The sequence below is a fragment of the Chiloscyllium plagiosum genome, chromosome 9 (assembly GCF_004010195.1).
Source record: "Chiloscyllium plagiosum isolate BGI_BamShark_2017 chromosome 9, ASM401019v2, whole genome shotgun sequence".
Taxonomy (NCBI): Eukaryota; Metazoa; Chordata; class Chondrichthyes; order Orectolobiformes; family Hemiscylliidae; genus Chiloscyllium; species Chiloscyllium plagiosum.
In genome coordinates, this window is record NC_057718.1 from 98,424,033 (window position 1) to 98,441,367 (window position 17,335).

The 17,335-nt window shown below is 38.8% G+C and overlaps 1 protein-coding gene across 6 annotated transcripts in view; it reads right to left on the reverse strand.

Moving 5' to 3' along the window:
• Positions 1-17,335, reverse strand: part of LOC122553087 (serine/threonine-protein kinase PAK 5-like) — a 205,347-nt gene that overhangs the window by 18,028 nt on the left and 169,984 nt on the right. For all 6 annotated transcript variants that reach the window (XM_043696601.1, XM_043696600.1, XM_043696597.1 and 3 more), the window contains 2 exons: positions 7,255-7,719; positions 1,154-1,287 (listed from right to left, as the gene is read on the reverse strand). In XM_043696601.1, the coding sequence (XP_043552536.1) occupies positions 1,154-1,287; positions 7,255-7,719 (599 nt within the window). The remainder of the gene's footprint in view (positions 1-1,153; positions 1,288-7,254; positions 7,720-17,335) is intronic.

Sequence of the window (17,335 nt, forward strand, 5' to 3'; positions counted from 1 at the left end):
AACTTTCAAATTTAAACCGCTAAACAAACATCACCAAGCCTTCAAGCAGCCACTGCCAAACAGCCCTTACCTGCTCCGCTGAGAGAGTGAGCAATGGGTACAGAAGCACCAGGTGCATGAGGCAACACTGCAGGGAAGTAAAATGGCATGTGCTGGCATAGGGGTTATGAGGAACCCATAGGGGATGAATAGGACAGAAGGTGGCACCAGATGGCATGGATGAAGCATGCAGCATGTGGAAGAGATTGATGGCATGAGGATTAGATGGTTATTTTTTATGCTATTGTTTTCCTAAATACGAGTTAGAGTTGGATCAGCAAGGTGGGCCTTATATGCAGCCTGCCTCCATGCCTTGCAGCACCCGTGGCTGCCCTTGTGCTATTCCCGGCAGTGAGAGTCCAAATCCTGGTATCACTCATGCATCCTCCCACCCCAGAATCAAAAAATCAGAATACATAGAATACTCTCTTCCCATTTGGTTTGCACAGTTGGGCATTTTCCTGACTGTGTGCGCCCAACTTGGGAGTTTGGCCCAATATTATATATTAATGCATGCTGTACATAATCATGCTTGCAATAATAAAGTTGCTGATCAGAATGAATTAATCAAAGTTTTCCATTTATATAATTTCCATATACTACTGAGTTCTGATCGAAGGTTCAAATACAAAACATCAGAGTAGTGATTCCAGTGGGGAGCCATGCTCAAAAGGAACATCAGTCTATGACTATCAACACAAAGGTGTAACCCTATCTCTGACCAGTACTTTTTTCGAGTGGGGCTGAAAGCTTAGCATTAGTGAATCGACCCAGTTAACTCATCACTTCTTTCTGAGGTGCTAACGGCCATTTCCAATGTTTTCAATTTGCATTCCACTGATGTGGGAGTAAATCACATTATGTATAGCCTGGTCAGCATTTAATAATATCATCAATGGAAGAACTAACAGAGTCTCCTGTGGCAGACAGTCAATACTACCATTATACAGCAAATCACTAAGATCAGTTCCCACTAAGATTCCATTTACAGGCCTCAAACTGAATTAGCTTTTTAACAAATTATATTTGATACAAAAAGAGTTTATGGTCTAAGAACACTTTACATTTCAATTAGGTAAGGAAGCTTCAGAAATTCAGAGATTTGAAAACATACCTGGTATGTGTAACAATGTCTGTTAAGGCGCCACCTTCCAGAAACTCCATAACAACCCACAATTCATCTCCAACCAAGTAACTGTTGTACATGTCCACCACATTTTCATGGTGGTAATCGCGCATAATGACAACCTATTTGTTAAATGAGATATCATAAAACTCATATCTCTGAAGCAGACACTACATCATTTAATAATTTACATCCTGTTTGATTACATCTTAAAATTTTGTAATTTTTTTCTACTTTTAATCCATAGTTATAATACCCATATCAGAATACAGAAAATTATTGCTATTAAGACAGACAGACAAGAAATAACCCAACCAGAATCCAGCACTGTAATTTGGGAACTTAACATCTAGTAACAAAAAAAGTATTTATTTTGTACTGTGCAATTACAAAACAATCTTCGATCACTGAAGTCTACTTTAAATATAAGAGGCACAAATGATTATTCCCGAAGTGTATTATAGATCACCCAATTAGTCAAGAGTGTCCTTCAGAAAATGGTGTAAATTAAACGACAAGGCAGAAAAAAAAATCAACTTAGCAGCACCAACAGACAAAAAATAAAACTTAAGGATTCAGAGGGAACCCTCCAATGAAATCACTGATAAAAATGCAACTTGTTTTCCATATCGGCAACAAGTTGAAGGAAGCAACATGTGAGAGAGATGGTGCAAGACCAAGAAAGAGAATCCCATAAGATTTATTGCAGGTTTTGTTTCAAAATTGGGAATATTAAGTTTCACAGTCTGGTGATTACGTCTCAATAATCTGCAAGACTCCTTTATAATTCAATGTAAGACCATTACTTTTAATATTTGCTCCATTGACAATGATCATGTTCTGCATTTAAACTGATTTTCAGACTGGAAGCCTGTGACCAGTGGTTTGCCACAAAGGCTGGTGTTGGGTCCACTGCTTTTTGTCATTTATACAAATGATTTGGATGTAAACATAGGTGGTATAGTTAGTACTTTTGCAGATGACACCAAAATTGGAGGTATCGTGCACAAAGAAGGTTATCTCAAGAGTACAACGGAATCTTGACCAGATGGGCATATGGGGTGAGGAGTGGCAGATGGAGTTTAATTTAGGTAAATGTGAGGTACTGTATTTTGGAAAGGCAAATCAGAGCAGGATATATACACTTAATGGTAAGGTCCTGGAAAATGTTGCTGAACAAATAGACCTTGGAGTGCAGGTTCGTAGCTCTTTGAAAGTCACAGGTAGATAGGATAATGAAGAAGGCATTGGGTATGCTTTCCTTTATTGGACAGAGCACCGAGTATAGGAGTTGGGAGGTCATGTTGCGGCTGCACAGGACATTGCTTAGGCCAGTTTTGAAATATTGTGTGCACTTCTGGCTTCTCTCATATCAAAAGGATGTTATGAAACTTGAAAGGGTTCAGAAAAGATTTACATGGATGTTGCCAGGGTTGGAGGATGATAGCTACATGGAGGGGCTGAATTGGCTTAGGCTGTTTTTCTGGTGCATTGGAGGCTGAGGGATGACCTTATAGAGGTTTATAAAATCATGAGAGGCATGGATAGGATAAATAGACACGGTCTTTTCCCTGGGGTGGGGGAGTCCACAACTAGGGGCTTAGGTTTAGAGTGAGAGTGGAAAGATTTAAAAGGGACCTCAGGGGCAACTTTTTCACGCAGAGGATGGTGCGTGTATGGAATAAGTTGATAGAGGAAGTGATGGAGGCTGATACAATTACAGCATTTAAAAGGCATATGAAAAGGAAGTTATGGGCTATGTGCTGGCAAACAGGACTAGATTAATTCAGGATATCTGGTCAGCATGGATGAGTTGGACCGTAGGGTCTGTTTCCGTGCTGCACATCTCCATGACTCCGACTCTATTACCAGATAATGTAATTGTAAAGTTAAGCATTCAAAATAGGCTTCTTTGTACAGTCACTGGCCACATGTCACTACTGGCAACTTCATTAGAGATATTGTGAGCAATCGCTCTCACTAATTTCATTTGCTCTGCTATCACTTTGGGTAGAAAATGTACATGTGCAGTTCTTTTGACTCACTTCCCCCAACTACGCCATCTACCTTCCAAGTGTCTCCAATAAAGATAGACAAACCAACATTCTCACATCAATGCACAATCTTCATCTTCAATCTTAACACACAGATTGCATCAAAGAGAACAGAACAGATGAAACAAAGGATTTAGTGTGTGTAAATTGTCAGTTTTAAAAATAAACTGAGTTTATGCTGCCAAAGTAGAGAAACACCTAAATTTAATGTTAACACATCCCTAGCAGAATCAAGGTAAGTTACTTATGATGATTTATAAAGTTCTGGTCTTTGAACAATTAAAAGATTTAGCAAGGCACTTGGGATAAGAATTTTGTTCAAAAAGACAGGAAAATGAAAAATTTAAAAGTGTGACTAGTGGCTTATAAATGGAAATTGAGGTCAATGAAATAGATTTATGAGTAGTAAAGAGATTAAAATTGGAGCACCAAGGGAAAGGAAAGGAAAGACAAAGAGAGACAGGAAAGAGAAAGGAAAAGAGAGGGTATAGCCAGGAAAAAGCAAGGAGGGATATGAGAGCAATTTTTTAAAAAAAAGGCAGGAAAAGAAATTTGAACTAAGCTCGAGCTGAGGAGCAGGAACCCTGTTACATCATATGAAGACGCCACTGACTCAGACATAAGGGAGGTAATTGGTATATCTAGTTAATTCGCAAGTTTTAGAAGGTATAGGCAGATGTTTTCTTTATCTCTTGAGCAGGAAGCTCAGCAGTTAAAGTAGCTTTTCAACATTAATCCCTATTACCACAGAGTAAGCTTTCGGGGAAAATGTGCAAGGTTTAATTCATTGTGCCTGAGGTAGGTGACAGTGATTACCAGTAAGTGCTCACAGCAGTTAGTGTCAGTGGCATGCTGTCAAAACCTCTGTACCTTCCAGACATACCTGGAATTTGAAAGGCTTAAGCAGTTTGCTTTTGACCAGTGGTATGGGCTCTTAACACAGCAGCCGATTATCAAAACCTTGATGAATGAACTCTCCTTGAGGGTAAAAATTCTCTACCCTTCCTGACAGTGAGTGACTAGGTCTAACCAGGCATCCACACTAGCTGATAACTATGAGCTGACCCACAACCCTTGTATCAGAAGAAACCCTCTCCTTCTCAACCTCAACAAGCTGAAAGGACAACTGATTTGTGTGTTATGTTCCTTATTTTAGGGTTTAGCAACTAATAAACTCACTCTTATTAATTTAACAAATTGGTCCTTTGCAAACATAAATACACTTGGCCCTGGGAGGCATCCTTTTAAACTTTGATGTGACTATTCAAAAGGTGGGTGAATAAAGAAAGGAAGCCAGTTAATCACTCCCAGCCCAAAAGCTTAACAATTTGGGGTATCCATCTGGAACAGTAACAGATTGGAGAGCGTTACCACTGACCTTGCAATGCAGCACAGAAGGAGGCTGTTCAGCCCATCATTGCTGCGTTTGTTATTTGAAGTGGCAGTCATGCTTAGTCCCAAACCCTCCCTTTAGATGCTTAACCCTGCAAGCCCATATCCTCAAGTAACCAACCCCCTTTTACACTGATTTCTGGAATCACTTTCTACCATAATTTTAGGCAAGAACTTTACAGATCCAAGTGATTGAAATTTCTCCTCAGTTCTCCTTTAGTTGTTTTGCTAGATATTTGGAAACTTTGATCTCTGATTATTGACCCATATACACAAGAATTACCACCTTTGGCAATCTCGTCTGTGAAACTGTCTCACCTTGTATACTGACTGGGATCAAATGGACCTCGTTGATTATGAGGTCCTTGGTTGGGGTTGTTAACCTGGGCCAGTCAGTCAGAAAAGCCTTGGCTGACCAATACAACCAGGAGATGAGATTCTCCTCAGTTTTGAGAGCTGATTCTGACTGGCTGATCACAGCTCGTGTACTGTACATGAGTGGAAAAATAGGGTGACTTGGTGATGGACCTGGTCTCTGTGCAGCTATTTCATTTTGGGAACTTCTAGCAAGTCATTTTTTTCGAAGGAGAACTTTCCCAACCTCCCTCCAAAGTGTACTCCTTCATTAGTGTAAACATCTTTTCTGAGATTTTAAAATATAAAAACAATGAGTTTTTTTTAATTCATCCACAGATGTGGGTGTCAGTAGTTATGCCAGCATTTATTGCCATCCCTACTTGTCCAGAAGGCAGTTGTGGGTCTGGAATCTCATGTAGGTCTGAAATCTCATGTAGGCCTGGAATCTCATGTAGGCCTGGAATCTCATGTAGGCCTGGAATCTCATGTAGGCCAGACCAGGTAAAGATGGCAGATTTCCCTCCTTAAAAGGACATTAGTGAACAAGATGGGTTTTTACTGACAATCAACATCTGTTTGATGGTCATAGACTCTTATTTCCAGATTATTATTGAAGTCAAATTCCACTATCTGCCGTGGTGGTATTTGAACCCAGATCCCCAGAACATTACCTGGGTCTCTGGATTAACAGTCTAGCAATAATACCACTAGGTCATCGCCAACATGCTATTTCTCCAAGTGGCTTGTTAATTTTTAAATCATTTAAGTGAATTGTTGTACCCTATTTAAGAAACTGTATGCAGGTGTATATGACTATCACACTCTTGCTCCGTATCCATTGTCTCATTTAGAGTATATTTATCTTTCCATGTTGATGATCCCAAAAGGCACTTGCTTCACTACTGAGCTTTGCCTGCTATGCTTCATCCCTTTCACCAGCTAAGGGTTACCCTAATACTCAAAGTTATCCAAATCAATACCTAGTACTATTACCCAGTTTTCATTTCTTCTTCCATTTTTGTAATCCCTACACCGATTCTTAATCATTTACAAAAATGAGTAATCTTAATAACTTTAATATTTGAATTATCTCAAAATTTTTAAAAGCATGCCCCCCATGGTGTATACACACCCACCCACAAATAAAATAGCCTAAGAAGTGAATATTGAGACCTGCAGAGAGAGATTTGGGGAAGGAGTGGTTAAAAACTAGATTGAAAGGACAGTATTTGAGAAGGACATTGACAGTGCAGGGAGAAGTGCAGATATATAGGAAGAGATTTGCAGAAAATGGAATTGGAGATTCTATAAACCAATGATGGGCTGAAATAATGGAATGTATATAAAACATTAATGCCAGTGGAAAAAGGGTATGAAGCCAAAACAGATTGCTGATACAGTGGGGTAAGATGTTACAGAAAAGGAAATGTAACTTAAAACACTGACTGTAACCTTTTTCTTTCTCTAGAAAAAATCTTTTCTAGCTGAACTTTGGTGGACAATATTTATAAAGTCCATTGAGAAGACCACGGGCTGAGGAAAAGGAGTGTGCTGGTGAGCTACATTAGTGTGGGTATCAAACTAAACTATGGCAAAAAAATGTTCACATTAAAAAAAAATTGAGTGTTACAAACATATTTCACATATGTTAACTGCCAGGAGAACAAGCTAATATTTAGAGGTCATACACTTGTGAAAGGTTTCAACATTTTTAACTGTCTCCAGAAGTTGAGAGATCTGCTGTGAAGTTACAGAAATTTCTGCTTTTACATAGGTTTACTCCATTAGCAGTTCTTCTATGTTTAATAGAACTGCTGCAACAGTATTGCTATTGCTAATTTTTAAGCTTTCTACATTAACACTAAAAGTCATACCAACACTAAAAACCACCTATTGTTCTTGAAATAATTCTATTGTTTCCAATTTCAACTGTGATAAATATTTTCCAGTTTCATTTTTAAGTTATGTCTAAAAGTTATTTAGCTTCACTTATATTTAACTTTCTCAGAACCTGTAATTGCAGCTTTGGCAGTTTAACATCCATGCATAAAAACAGAAAAGCTTCCAGTTCTAAAAGCTCTAAACATTTGGTAATTGATCAATAACCATAAAGGAAAAGAATGAAATAACACCTTCAATTTGCATTAGCACATAAATTTTGATGAGGGAAAATATCCAGTCAGTTAAGTCCAAAGAGAAATCATTTTAATTAATCTGACCGATTCAAAATTTCCCCAAATTTGACAGTCACAGACAATCTCATATGAAAAATATGTCTTCTCTAACCTCATTGAAAAGCAGTTCCCTCCTCTGCTGTTTTCTTAGGTCCATTTTCTTCACAGCCACTTGTTTTCCAGTGTGCTTCTCTGTCACGATGCAGACAATGCCTGTGGAGCCCTCTCCGATCTTAATGAAGTTTTCCAAGTACTCCCGTGGATCACCTGCGTTAACTACAAGCTGCAGAGCAGCTCTGAACTGCTCATGGGATACACGTGTGGGTTGCTGTTGTGTTGACGAACTCCAGCTTGGATACTGGTAAGCACCTTGGTTAACGTACTGAAAGTTCGACTGAGGTGGCGGCGGCGTATTGTGGTATTGAGATGTTTTGCAGTATGATGATGGAAAATAATGGCTAGATGTTGCGTAGATGGAGTTGGTTGGACACTGAGGTAGCTTTGATGGTCCTCGAGGATAAGTGTCTGACCAAGTCAGCGGAGGACTTACGCCCCTTTGTAGTTTTTCATAATCCACCTATAACATAAAAAAAAACTAACGAATAATCCAATTATGCTCATGTTCTTTCTAAAACCGAACAGCTTGCTGCAAACCTAACAATCCCTAGTGACATGGTCTAACCTCTTAATGACAAAATGTACACAGTCTGAATGGAAGGCCTTAGACACTGCCTCATGATGTATCACAATTGCAAATAATTACAACCCCTGATTAATTTAATCAATCATATTCACCAGCAGTGCTTGGGGATGGACAGGACATAAAACGCAACTCTGCTATCAATTGCCAGCAACACTACTGGCTGTCTGCCAAGAGTCCCCTGATCCATTTTAGTTAAATGCACATTAATCTGAATTTGGCAGAGTAATCAAGGACCCAACTGAACTGTGAAATTGAATTCTACAGTGGAACATCATTTGGCCGCTTTATGCTAAGACTGCCAGAGAGAAATACTGTGGCATCAATTTGTCACCGCTATCTGCTGTTAAGATGGAGAAAACGGAGTGTCCAATACCCTCAGGTTACATTATATTTGGGACCTAACTGGAAACAAAATGATCATTGATAAAAGATCAGCATTTGAAAGAAAAAAAAATCATTAGCTATCTCAAAATGTAACATTTGATAGAACTTTGTCTATTTTAAAAACCATGCCTCTTTGAATGATTCCCCATCTGAACAGAAACTTGCTATTTAAATTGCTAAGTAACAGTATTCTTCCGTAAGGTGGTGTGCAGACTAATTCCGTGTTAAAAAACCAGCAATTAAGAAAATCACTGATACAGTGCTGAGAAGAGGCACAGCAAACTGGGCAACAAAGACTTGTGCATCTCATTCTCAGGCCCCTAAATCTCTGCATCACTGCTATTCAAACTACAGACCCAAACTTTGCAATTTGTTCTATAACATTAATCTCAGCGCTTATAATTTATATTTGTTGATTTGTCCTGTTTGAACTTAATTGCTTTGGAAATTTGGAATGGGTCATTTTTAGCAATAACTATAGAATTGATGAAAGAATAGATCTGCTGTTTAAGACATATACTAGTTGACAGGAACCAGAACTTAAAACATGATGTATGGCCTTTAAATGTCCATTCGACATGACAATGGGCTTGAGACCAAAAGCTTGGGCATCCTGTTATTACAAGCTAAGTTGCATTGCTATTATAAGGTAACAACTGAGGGCCAGTCAGGAAAGGAAGGAGTAGAAGCAATTAGCAGGTTGCTGGTCTACACATACTGGCAGCTGTTTTCATTACAGCATCGGTGTAGTCTTTGAACTCTTTTCCCTTCTTGGAATAGAAAGTGCGCTGCTTAGGGTCAGGGACAAAATAGAATGGGGAACAAACAAATACCCACAGTTCTTGGATAAATTAACTTTGCCATTTTCCATTATTGGATTAGAATTACTTAAGTCACAAAAATAATTCAGATGCAATCATCATGGCTCATTATACATAAAATGTAATTTTAGTTTGAGTTGTGTAGCTTCCCACATCCAGAATTCAGAACCCTCACAATACTGATGGGAAGTTATGCTAAGTGAATGAAGGGTAATTTTTCTTGGTAAACCTCAAAAACTGGAGGGTTAAATTACCTTTGCTAGTTTTACGCACTCACTTCTTTCAGCTTTCCCCAGAAACACTAGTGCTGGAACCTAGCTGCCTTTCCATTGTCTTGTCTCTATAATGCGTGAGGTGTGAAGCAGTTAAAATGAATGGATGAAGTGGAACAAATTCAAAACTTGTAGCTGATATGATTTAGAATTAGCATTTAACATTTATTCAATTTGTTTCTCTTAACACCATTAACTATGGATATACAGCAGAATGGTGCTTCCATCCCCTTCCAACTGCAATGTAAAAGCTTCCAAAACTAAACTTTAAACAAATTCACATTTGCAAAATTCATGAATTGACAAAAACAAAATAAGATGTGGAAATAATATTCACATCTTTCCATTCTGTAAATGAAATTTGTTACTATCGTTAGTAAGTACTGTTAGATACTGCTCATAATCAGGCATATTATTTATAGTGAAATAGTGTAGATTAAATTAATTTAATCCTCCCAATTATAAATCTCCATTTTAAGAACATTAAATCATTTTATGCAGACATAAGTATATAACATACATATATAAACATATATATGTATAAAGTATAAGGCAGTTACCACATTTACAGGCAGAAAGCAAGTGTGAAAAAATAAGGAACATTTTATAGCTATTACTAGAGAACTTCAAATATTGCTATTACACTACAACAAAAGCTGTGATGGTTTGGTCAGTTGTAGTACAGCACTTCAAACCAGTATAAGGGGAATGTATGTCATGCTTTCTGACTCTACTTCATCATATTACTGTTCATTTTCCATTAATAATGGGCAGCACGGTGGCACAGGGGCTAGCACTGCTGCATCACAGCACCAGAGACCTGGGTTCAATTCCCGCCTCAGGCGACTCTGTGTGTGGAGTTTGCACATTCTTCCTGTGTCTGCGTGGGTTTCCTCCGGGTGCTCTGGTTTCCTCCCGCAATCCAAAGATGTGCAGGTTCGGTGAATTGGCCATGTTAAATTGCCCGTAGTGTTAGGTGAAGGGGTAAATGTAGGAAATGGGTCTGGGTGGGTTGCGCTTCGGCAGGTCGGTGTCCAGTGTTACTTCCACACTGCAAGTAATCTAAAAAATAGTGTTGTATATTCCTGAAACTGATTCACTCCCTGAGGAAAACCTTTCATAGCTTGTAAATACAGGCTGCATTATGTCCTGACGAGGTATCTATCACATAAAGCTATAGAAAATTGAACAACACAATGCTGTGGAGTGTGAGTAATGACTTGGAGAGACATCTTTGTCCCCAGTCTTCTCCCATTAAAGGAGTAGTGTCCCCACTTTATTCTAGAACCGTTGTGAAACGATCAGTGGGCTCATCCCAGTAAGTTAACATTCAATAGAAAAACCTGTATTCTGTCAGCTTAGCAATTCACTTTTGTTGGATGTCACAACAGTAACAAGATTCTGTATGACCTGAGGAAAAGGTGTGTGCGCATTTGGGGTTGGGGGGGGGGGGTAGGGGTCAGGAAGGAGAAGAGTACTGTTGGGAGAACCCTCCTTCTGTTATGAGCAGACAGTGTCACTGTAGGTCTGGCACCACATTTTGCTGAATATAGCAAGATCAGATCTCCATTATACACAAAATAAAAAAAAGCAATATCCAACATAAAAAATCCACAAAATATTGTCATGAAGCCACCCAAGTATAATCTAAATGGATACAAAAATCCTGTAGCCTCTTTGGTGTGGGCAATATTTCATCTACTTCCCTCTACATGCTTCACTTGGGTGATTCTTTAGAGACACCCACCAAGCAGAAAAATCTGGCCTAGTGTTGACGAGAGAAGGACAATACTGATATGTAGTTCGAGTGACAGCTGACATTAATCTACGTACTGCTAGGGCTCTTGTGGCACAGTGGTAGTGTGTTCAAGTCCCACCTGCTCCAGCAGTGTGTAAGAATATCCCTGGGGGAAAAACAAAGTAATTCCAACTAGGCTGTTGAGAGATCACTTCAAGTCAATGATTGTTGCTGACATTGAGTGTTGCACCTCATTCCTTCTGCCGCTTTCCTGGCAGCATCAGCCTCAAGTTGACATAGTAAATTAATAACACATGGATCCATCTAGACTGGTTACGCTTCCCTGAAAGGTGGCTTTCTTAAGGACACAAACCTGTTTCTGTAAATTGTAAAGGCTGAAGAGCACACATCGGTCTTTTTCAAATGCAAAATGATTGTGATTTTGTTGAGGTGGAGAAGGCAACAGTCCTCAATAGAATAAAACTGTTTTTTACTTGAAGGTAATTTCTACAAATGTAACAAACTAGATGAGCTGGACACATCCGAAATGGGGCTTTTTTTGATTTGTTTATGTGATCGGTGTTGTTTGTTGGGCTAGCACTTATTATAATCCAAAGCTTCCTTAGAGAACATGCTGGTGAGCTGCCTCTTTGAATTTCTAAACTCTGTAGGGTATAGGGATACCCGCAGTGTCATAAAGAAGGGAGTTCCAGCATTTTAACCCAGCAACAATGAAGGAACAGCGATTTTTAAAATCTGGAATAAAGAATCTAATGATGACCATGAATCCATTATTGATTGTCAGAAAAAAACCCATCTGGTTCACTAATGTCCTTTGGGAAGGAAAGTGCCATCCTTACCTGGTCTGGCCTATGTGTGACTCCAGATCCGCAGTAATGCCCTCTGGGCAATTAGGGATGGGCAATAAATGCTACCTAGCCAGCAAAGCCCTCATCCCAAGGATGAACAAAGAAAATAAATATAATGCCAAGTCAGATGGCGTGTGACTTGGAGAGGAACTTTTGAGTGATGCACGGTGGCTCAGTGGTTAGCACTGTTGCCTCACAGGACCAGGGACCCAAGTTCAATTCTAGCCTCTGGCAACTGTGTGGAGTTTGCACATTCGCCGTGTCTGCGTGGGTTTCTAGTTTCCTTCCATAGTCCAAAGATGTGCAGGTTAGGTGGACCATTCCTGAGAAATGCATGGTTACAGGGGTAAGGTATTGGGGGTGTGGATGTCTGGATGGGATGATCTCTGGGGAAGACCTTTTAGAACAGGGATAAGGAGAAACTTCTTCAGCCAGAGAGTGGTGAATCTATGGAAGTCATTGCCACAGAAGACTGTGGAGGTCAGTCATTGAGTATATTTCAGACAGAGATAGATAGGGTCTTGGGGATCAAAGGTTACAGTTGAGAAAGTTATCAGCCATGATGTGACAGCAGAGCAGATTTGATGGGCTGAATGGCCTAATTTTTGCTCCTATGTCTTATGGTCTTAACACTCAGTCTCCAAGTCAAAAGACGAGAAGTTAAAGACTTGAGAACATCATGTATGTGAACATGATACTTCACTGCAGTATTGATATATTGCTTAAGCTAAGGCACTATTTGCTCGTTCAACAGCATATAAAAATTCTATTGCAATTTCAAGATGAATAGAAACATTTAAACCGGAGCGAACATGAAAACAAATTGATTTGATCATTTACTCCTTTGCTGTTTGTGTGGCTTTGCTTTGCTGAAATTGACCTCTGTACTGCAGGAATAACTAATTGGGATATTCTGAGGATGTGAAACGTTCTACACTATATAAATGCAAGGTCTGTCCTAAAATAAAAAAATTTGATCCAATATTCATCGGAGGAATTAGATACTATCAACATGGTTTCCAGTACGCTTGGAGCTTTTTTTTTAAGGTCTCTAGGTGCTGTTGAAAGGTTGTCCTATATCAAAAGGGCAAAACCCAATGTGACATTGAACAATCTTCATTTGATAATGGAGATGACGGGTCCTGTGCCTGCTGGCTGGAGTACTGACATGAATTCTGTGTCACCACTTTTAAGGAAGTCCTGTTGCATTGTGTGCCACTCAGACACTTAACTGGACAGCATCAGGATTCTCCAGAACCAAGGGCTTCATGGCTGGAGATGCTGCCTACCAAGAACTGCCAGCCAGTTAGGGAGGCAGTGGTTACTGCTGCTGTTATGACATCCTCCTGAGGCCTTGTTTCGTTACTGGAGTCCAAGCCAAACGTGAGTGTCGACCGCATGGGAAGAATGCTGGACTGCAGCAGACCCTCACTTCCCAATGCCTGGTCCCTCAATCAGGCACCAACAGCCTTTGAATGAGGGAGTTCCACATTAGCCCACAGGTAACCCTGTACAGGTTGGCTTATCATGCTCCCTTCCCAGTGAGTACCCTTCCCGCTGCTGGATTAATACCAGCTGCAGCAGAAAGAATTCTGAGGAGGCATTAATTACTTAATGCTTAATTACCCAAGGCATCAACTGGCAGCATGACAGGAAGTTGGTAACGGTGGGTGGAGGCTGAAAGATAGTAGTCTCCATCTGTCATTCCGACCTCCTGATTAAATATGCTGTCATTGAACCCGCAAAGCTAAGGGCATTACATTCCATTCATCATTTTCATATTTCTCCCTTATATCCAGGCTGTTTTCACTCACCACAGTATTTCCTCCTTATACTGTCTGCTGAGACAGTATAAGCAAAATTATATTAATACTGTCCTGCAACTAAATTAAAGGTATCCTGTTGCCTACAAATATATATTGGGGAGAGGACTCACTATAAAAAAAAATTAAATCTTATAGGTTTCAATCTGATCACCCTTTTAATGATGTGACAACTCTTAGTTACTGCCAATCAATCTCTCTTGGACTGAATATTAACTATTATAAGTGTTGAGGTTCATTTCTTCTGTCTTTACTGTTTTGAAGCGTTACAAACATTACATTGTAAATTTTTTTCTCCTCTCCTTTCTTCTATTTTATTTCCATTTTCTGTACCTGATATGGCATGGAATTCTTCCACTGAAATTCACTCCTTTCCTTCACAGTCCTTACACTGTTAATTTCAATCTTTCAATTTGACTAATGAAATACGCAGTTGCTTGCCCTGTTCACTCAGATTCAAGTTTCCATCTGATTGCACCATCACAAACTAGACTTTCAGCAATTTGTTAGGGAAAAATCATAAATGCCTAAAAAAGTAAGGGCAAGTCTAACTTCAGGCAGAAGCCATGAGATGAAGCCATATTTCATCAACTTGTGGGCCACTACTTTTGTCTCAATACGACAGGGCATAACAGTTTATTGTGCATTGCTATTAAAGTTACAACTCCTCAAGTCACCAATCCTAGGCTGCTATTTCCTGATTTAAACCTTGTTGGTCTTCAGGCTCTCTTTAAAAAAAAAAGGTTCTTGCTTCTTCCTCTAGCTTAAATCACTTAAGTTTGTTTAACATTGTGGCAGACATTCCAAAACTATATTTGAATATTCAATAAAGATTAAGCATGACCATGATCAAAATCATTTAAATTCTCACCATATACAGTTGAAGATATAATGGAAGTAGTCCTAAGTAAGATTGGTGATAGAGGGTGATTACCAATAGGTATCAATGCTGACAGACAGAGAGATTAGGGTTGGCAATATCCAAGGAAGTTGTGTGGAGCCCAGAAGGCATCTTTAATTCTGCCATTTCCTGACCAGGGACTAAGAAAGTGTTGGAAAATTAGAGCAAGCCTGTCTGGAGTAGTAGCTCCCTGCCGAAAGGCCACTTCTATGCACATTTGCTTTCTTGGCAGGTAGTGCTGCCAACACCCATTCCACCTCTGGAACAAAAATGGCCCGAGAAGAGATAATTCCAACAAATTGGAACACTGGGCAGTGGCATGAAATACCATGCTTACCAACCTCTAGGATCAGCCCATATGGCTAAAATTCCCCATGTGTTACCATAGCCTATGCTGCAAAAGTAAAAACACCATGATTGAAATTTAATGGATAAAGTGACTAAGTAACTTTCACTTAGCTCTACTGTTATTTCAATCCAGAAGATTAAAGATCAAAACCTCTGTTCAAATGTATATTGCTCCATGTGTTTTTTTTAAATAAAGCAATACACGTGACTTTACATTTATTATGTCATCTCCATATTAACATTTTTTTTAAGATTAGATTCCCTACAGTGTGGAAACAGGCCCTTCGGCCCAACAGTCCACACCGACCGTACGAAGAGTAACCCACCCAGATCCATTTCCCTCTGACTAATGCACCTAACACTATGGGCACATTTAGCCCACACATTTAGCACATCTTTGGACTGTGGGAGAAAACCAGAGCACATGGAGGAAACCCACACAGACACAGGGAGAATGTGCAAACTCCACACAGACAGTCACCTGAGGCTGGAATCGAACCTGGGACCCTGGTGCTATGAGGCAGCAGTACTAACCACTGAGCCACTGTGCCGCCTTGATAATCTATTTTGTTAGTCAGCACTACTGTTTGTTAGTGCTCCCACCATCCTTCAGATACTGTTCCCAATGTTCAGTTACACTTTAATAACTTTCATCATTGTACAATACTGTGTTTTAATATCAATACACCTTAAAATGTTAACTTAATGGACAGTAGCTACTAGGATGACTACTTTGTACATTTGTAGTGATCACAAACAAATACTCAACAACCAAAACAATTTTGCAGTCTTTTTCTACATGATACTTGCTGAGCTATTAAGATACTTATTAAATATATAGCTTACAGACTGCCCATCTGTGAAAATGATCTAGTGACTTAATTGAAAACTTCATTCCAGGTTTCGGAAATTTGATATTTTAAAAAATTTACTTACATTGAAAGCAGTAATTTGCAAATGGAAATACATAATAGTTCCAAGTTTCACAAAAATAAGAGCAAGAATGGTGGATAAAAATTTGACAATATATGTAAGTAAATAGTTCTGAATTCAGAACCTACAATACACAAGTCTTATTTTAAGCAGCTTGAGCATACTTGTTATTTATTTATTGGTTTTGGATGTAGTTTTGTATATCAGTATTTTTGGTATTTTAATGTTAAATTAAAGACAAAAACTTCCTCTAAAATAGCTGTTTCTTTTCTTCTTTGTAGTTCCCATGTTGTGTGATGAAAAGTAGATACAAGCAACTATGGCAGTATACGAATATTTAGTTGAACAGTCTCAGTTTAAGCTTGATTTCACTTTTTACTAACTAATGCTTCATTGATTACACACAAACACAACTTTATTATGACATCTTCTCCACAGATGTGCCTCCCTTTAAAAGTAGATTCTTAAAGTTTTGATTATATCTAACAACAGCTTCACGAGGACAAGAACCATTTGAACTGGTGATGTCGCCTCATTGTATTTACTCTTTGGACACGCATTCAAGAACAGTATCCATGACTTTCTAGTGGGCATGTATCTATGATATGGTCATATCTCCAGTTCTGTTTAATAGAGATTAAGCAGGGCTTTTTCTGGGGGAAAAAAGGTGCAGTAATAAAATTTCCAGAGCAATAAGCATTCAACTGCTCAGATTTCTAACTACCTGCATTTGTTTGTATACAAAATGCAAATTTCACTGCTGGGCCAGAATTTATTATCCATCCTAACTGCAAGTCCAAGCCAGGTTTGAAACCATGCTCCATAAAAGGAAAGTATTTTCCACATGAGCAGTGAAACACAATTCAGTTCCTTTCAAAATTAAGTACCTAACCAGTTATCGCATTCCGTAGATAAAGACATTTTAAACATTGTCTGAAAACTCTAAAAGGCATTAAAAAATGATCTTATGGAGCAGAATTTCTCCAGCAGCTAAATGTGAAAGCGTTAGAGCATGGATGAATGTAACATTTTGAAGTCCAGCATTAATGCTACATTTAAAAATGTACACCAGATATCCTCAATGCATAGTTATATGATTTCATTCTGAGTCAACATTTCAATTTGCACAAAGTAAATGCATTTTTACAAAATGTTTGAAAGTAATCATTAGTCAATTAGGAATACTTTTATTTTCCCTACACAGATAAGTGTTTTATGCACTGATGTGTTGCAAATTAACTAAAATCCAGTTTCAGCACCAGTCACTACATCCTCTCCTTGACAAAACACTCCATTGAGTAAAATTAGCAAGTATAAAAAGGAAAATGAAAAGGTTTAGGAAAATAATGACTGTATTAGATAAATTATCCCACGCACAATTTAACTTGACCATGTCAGTTT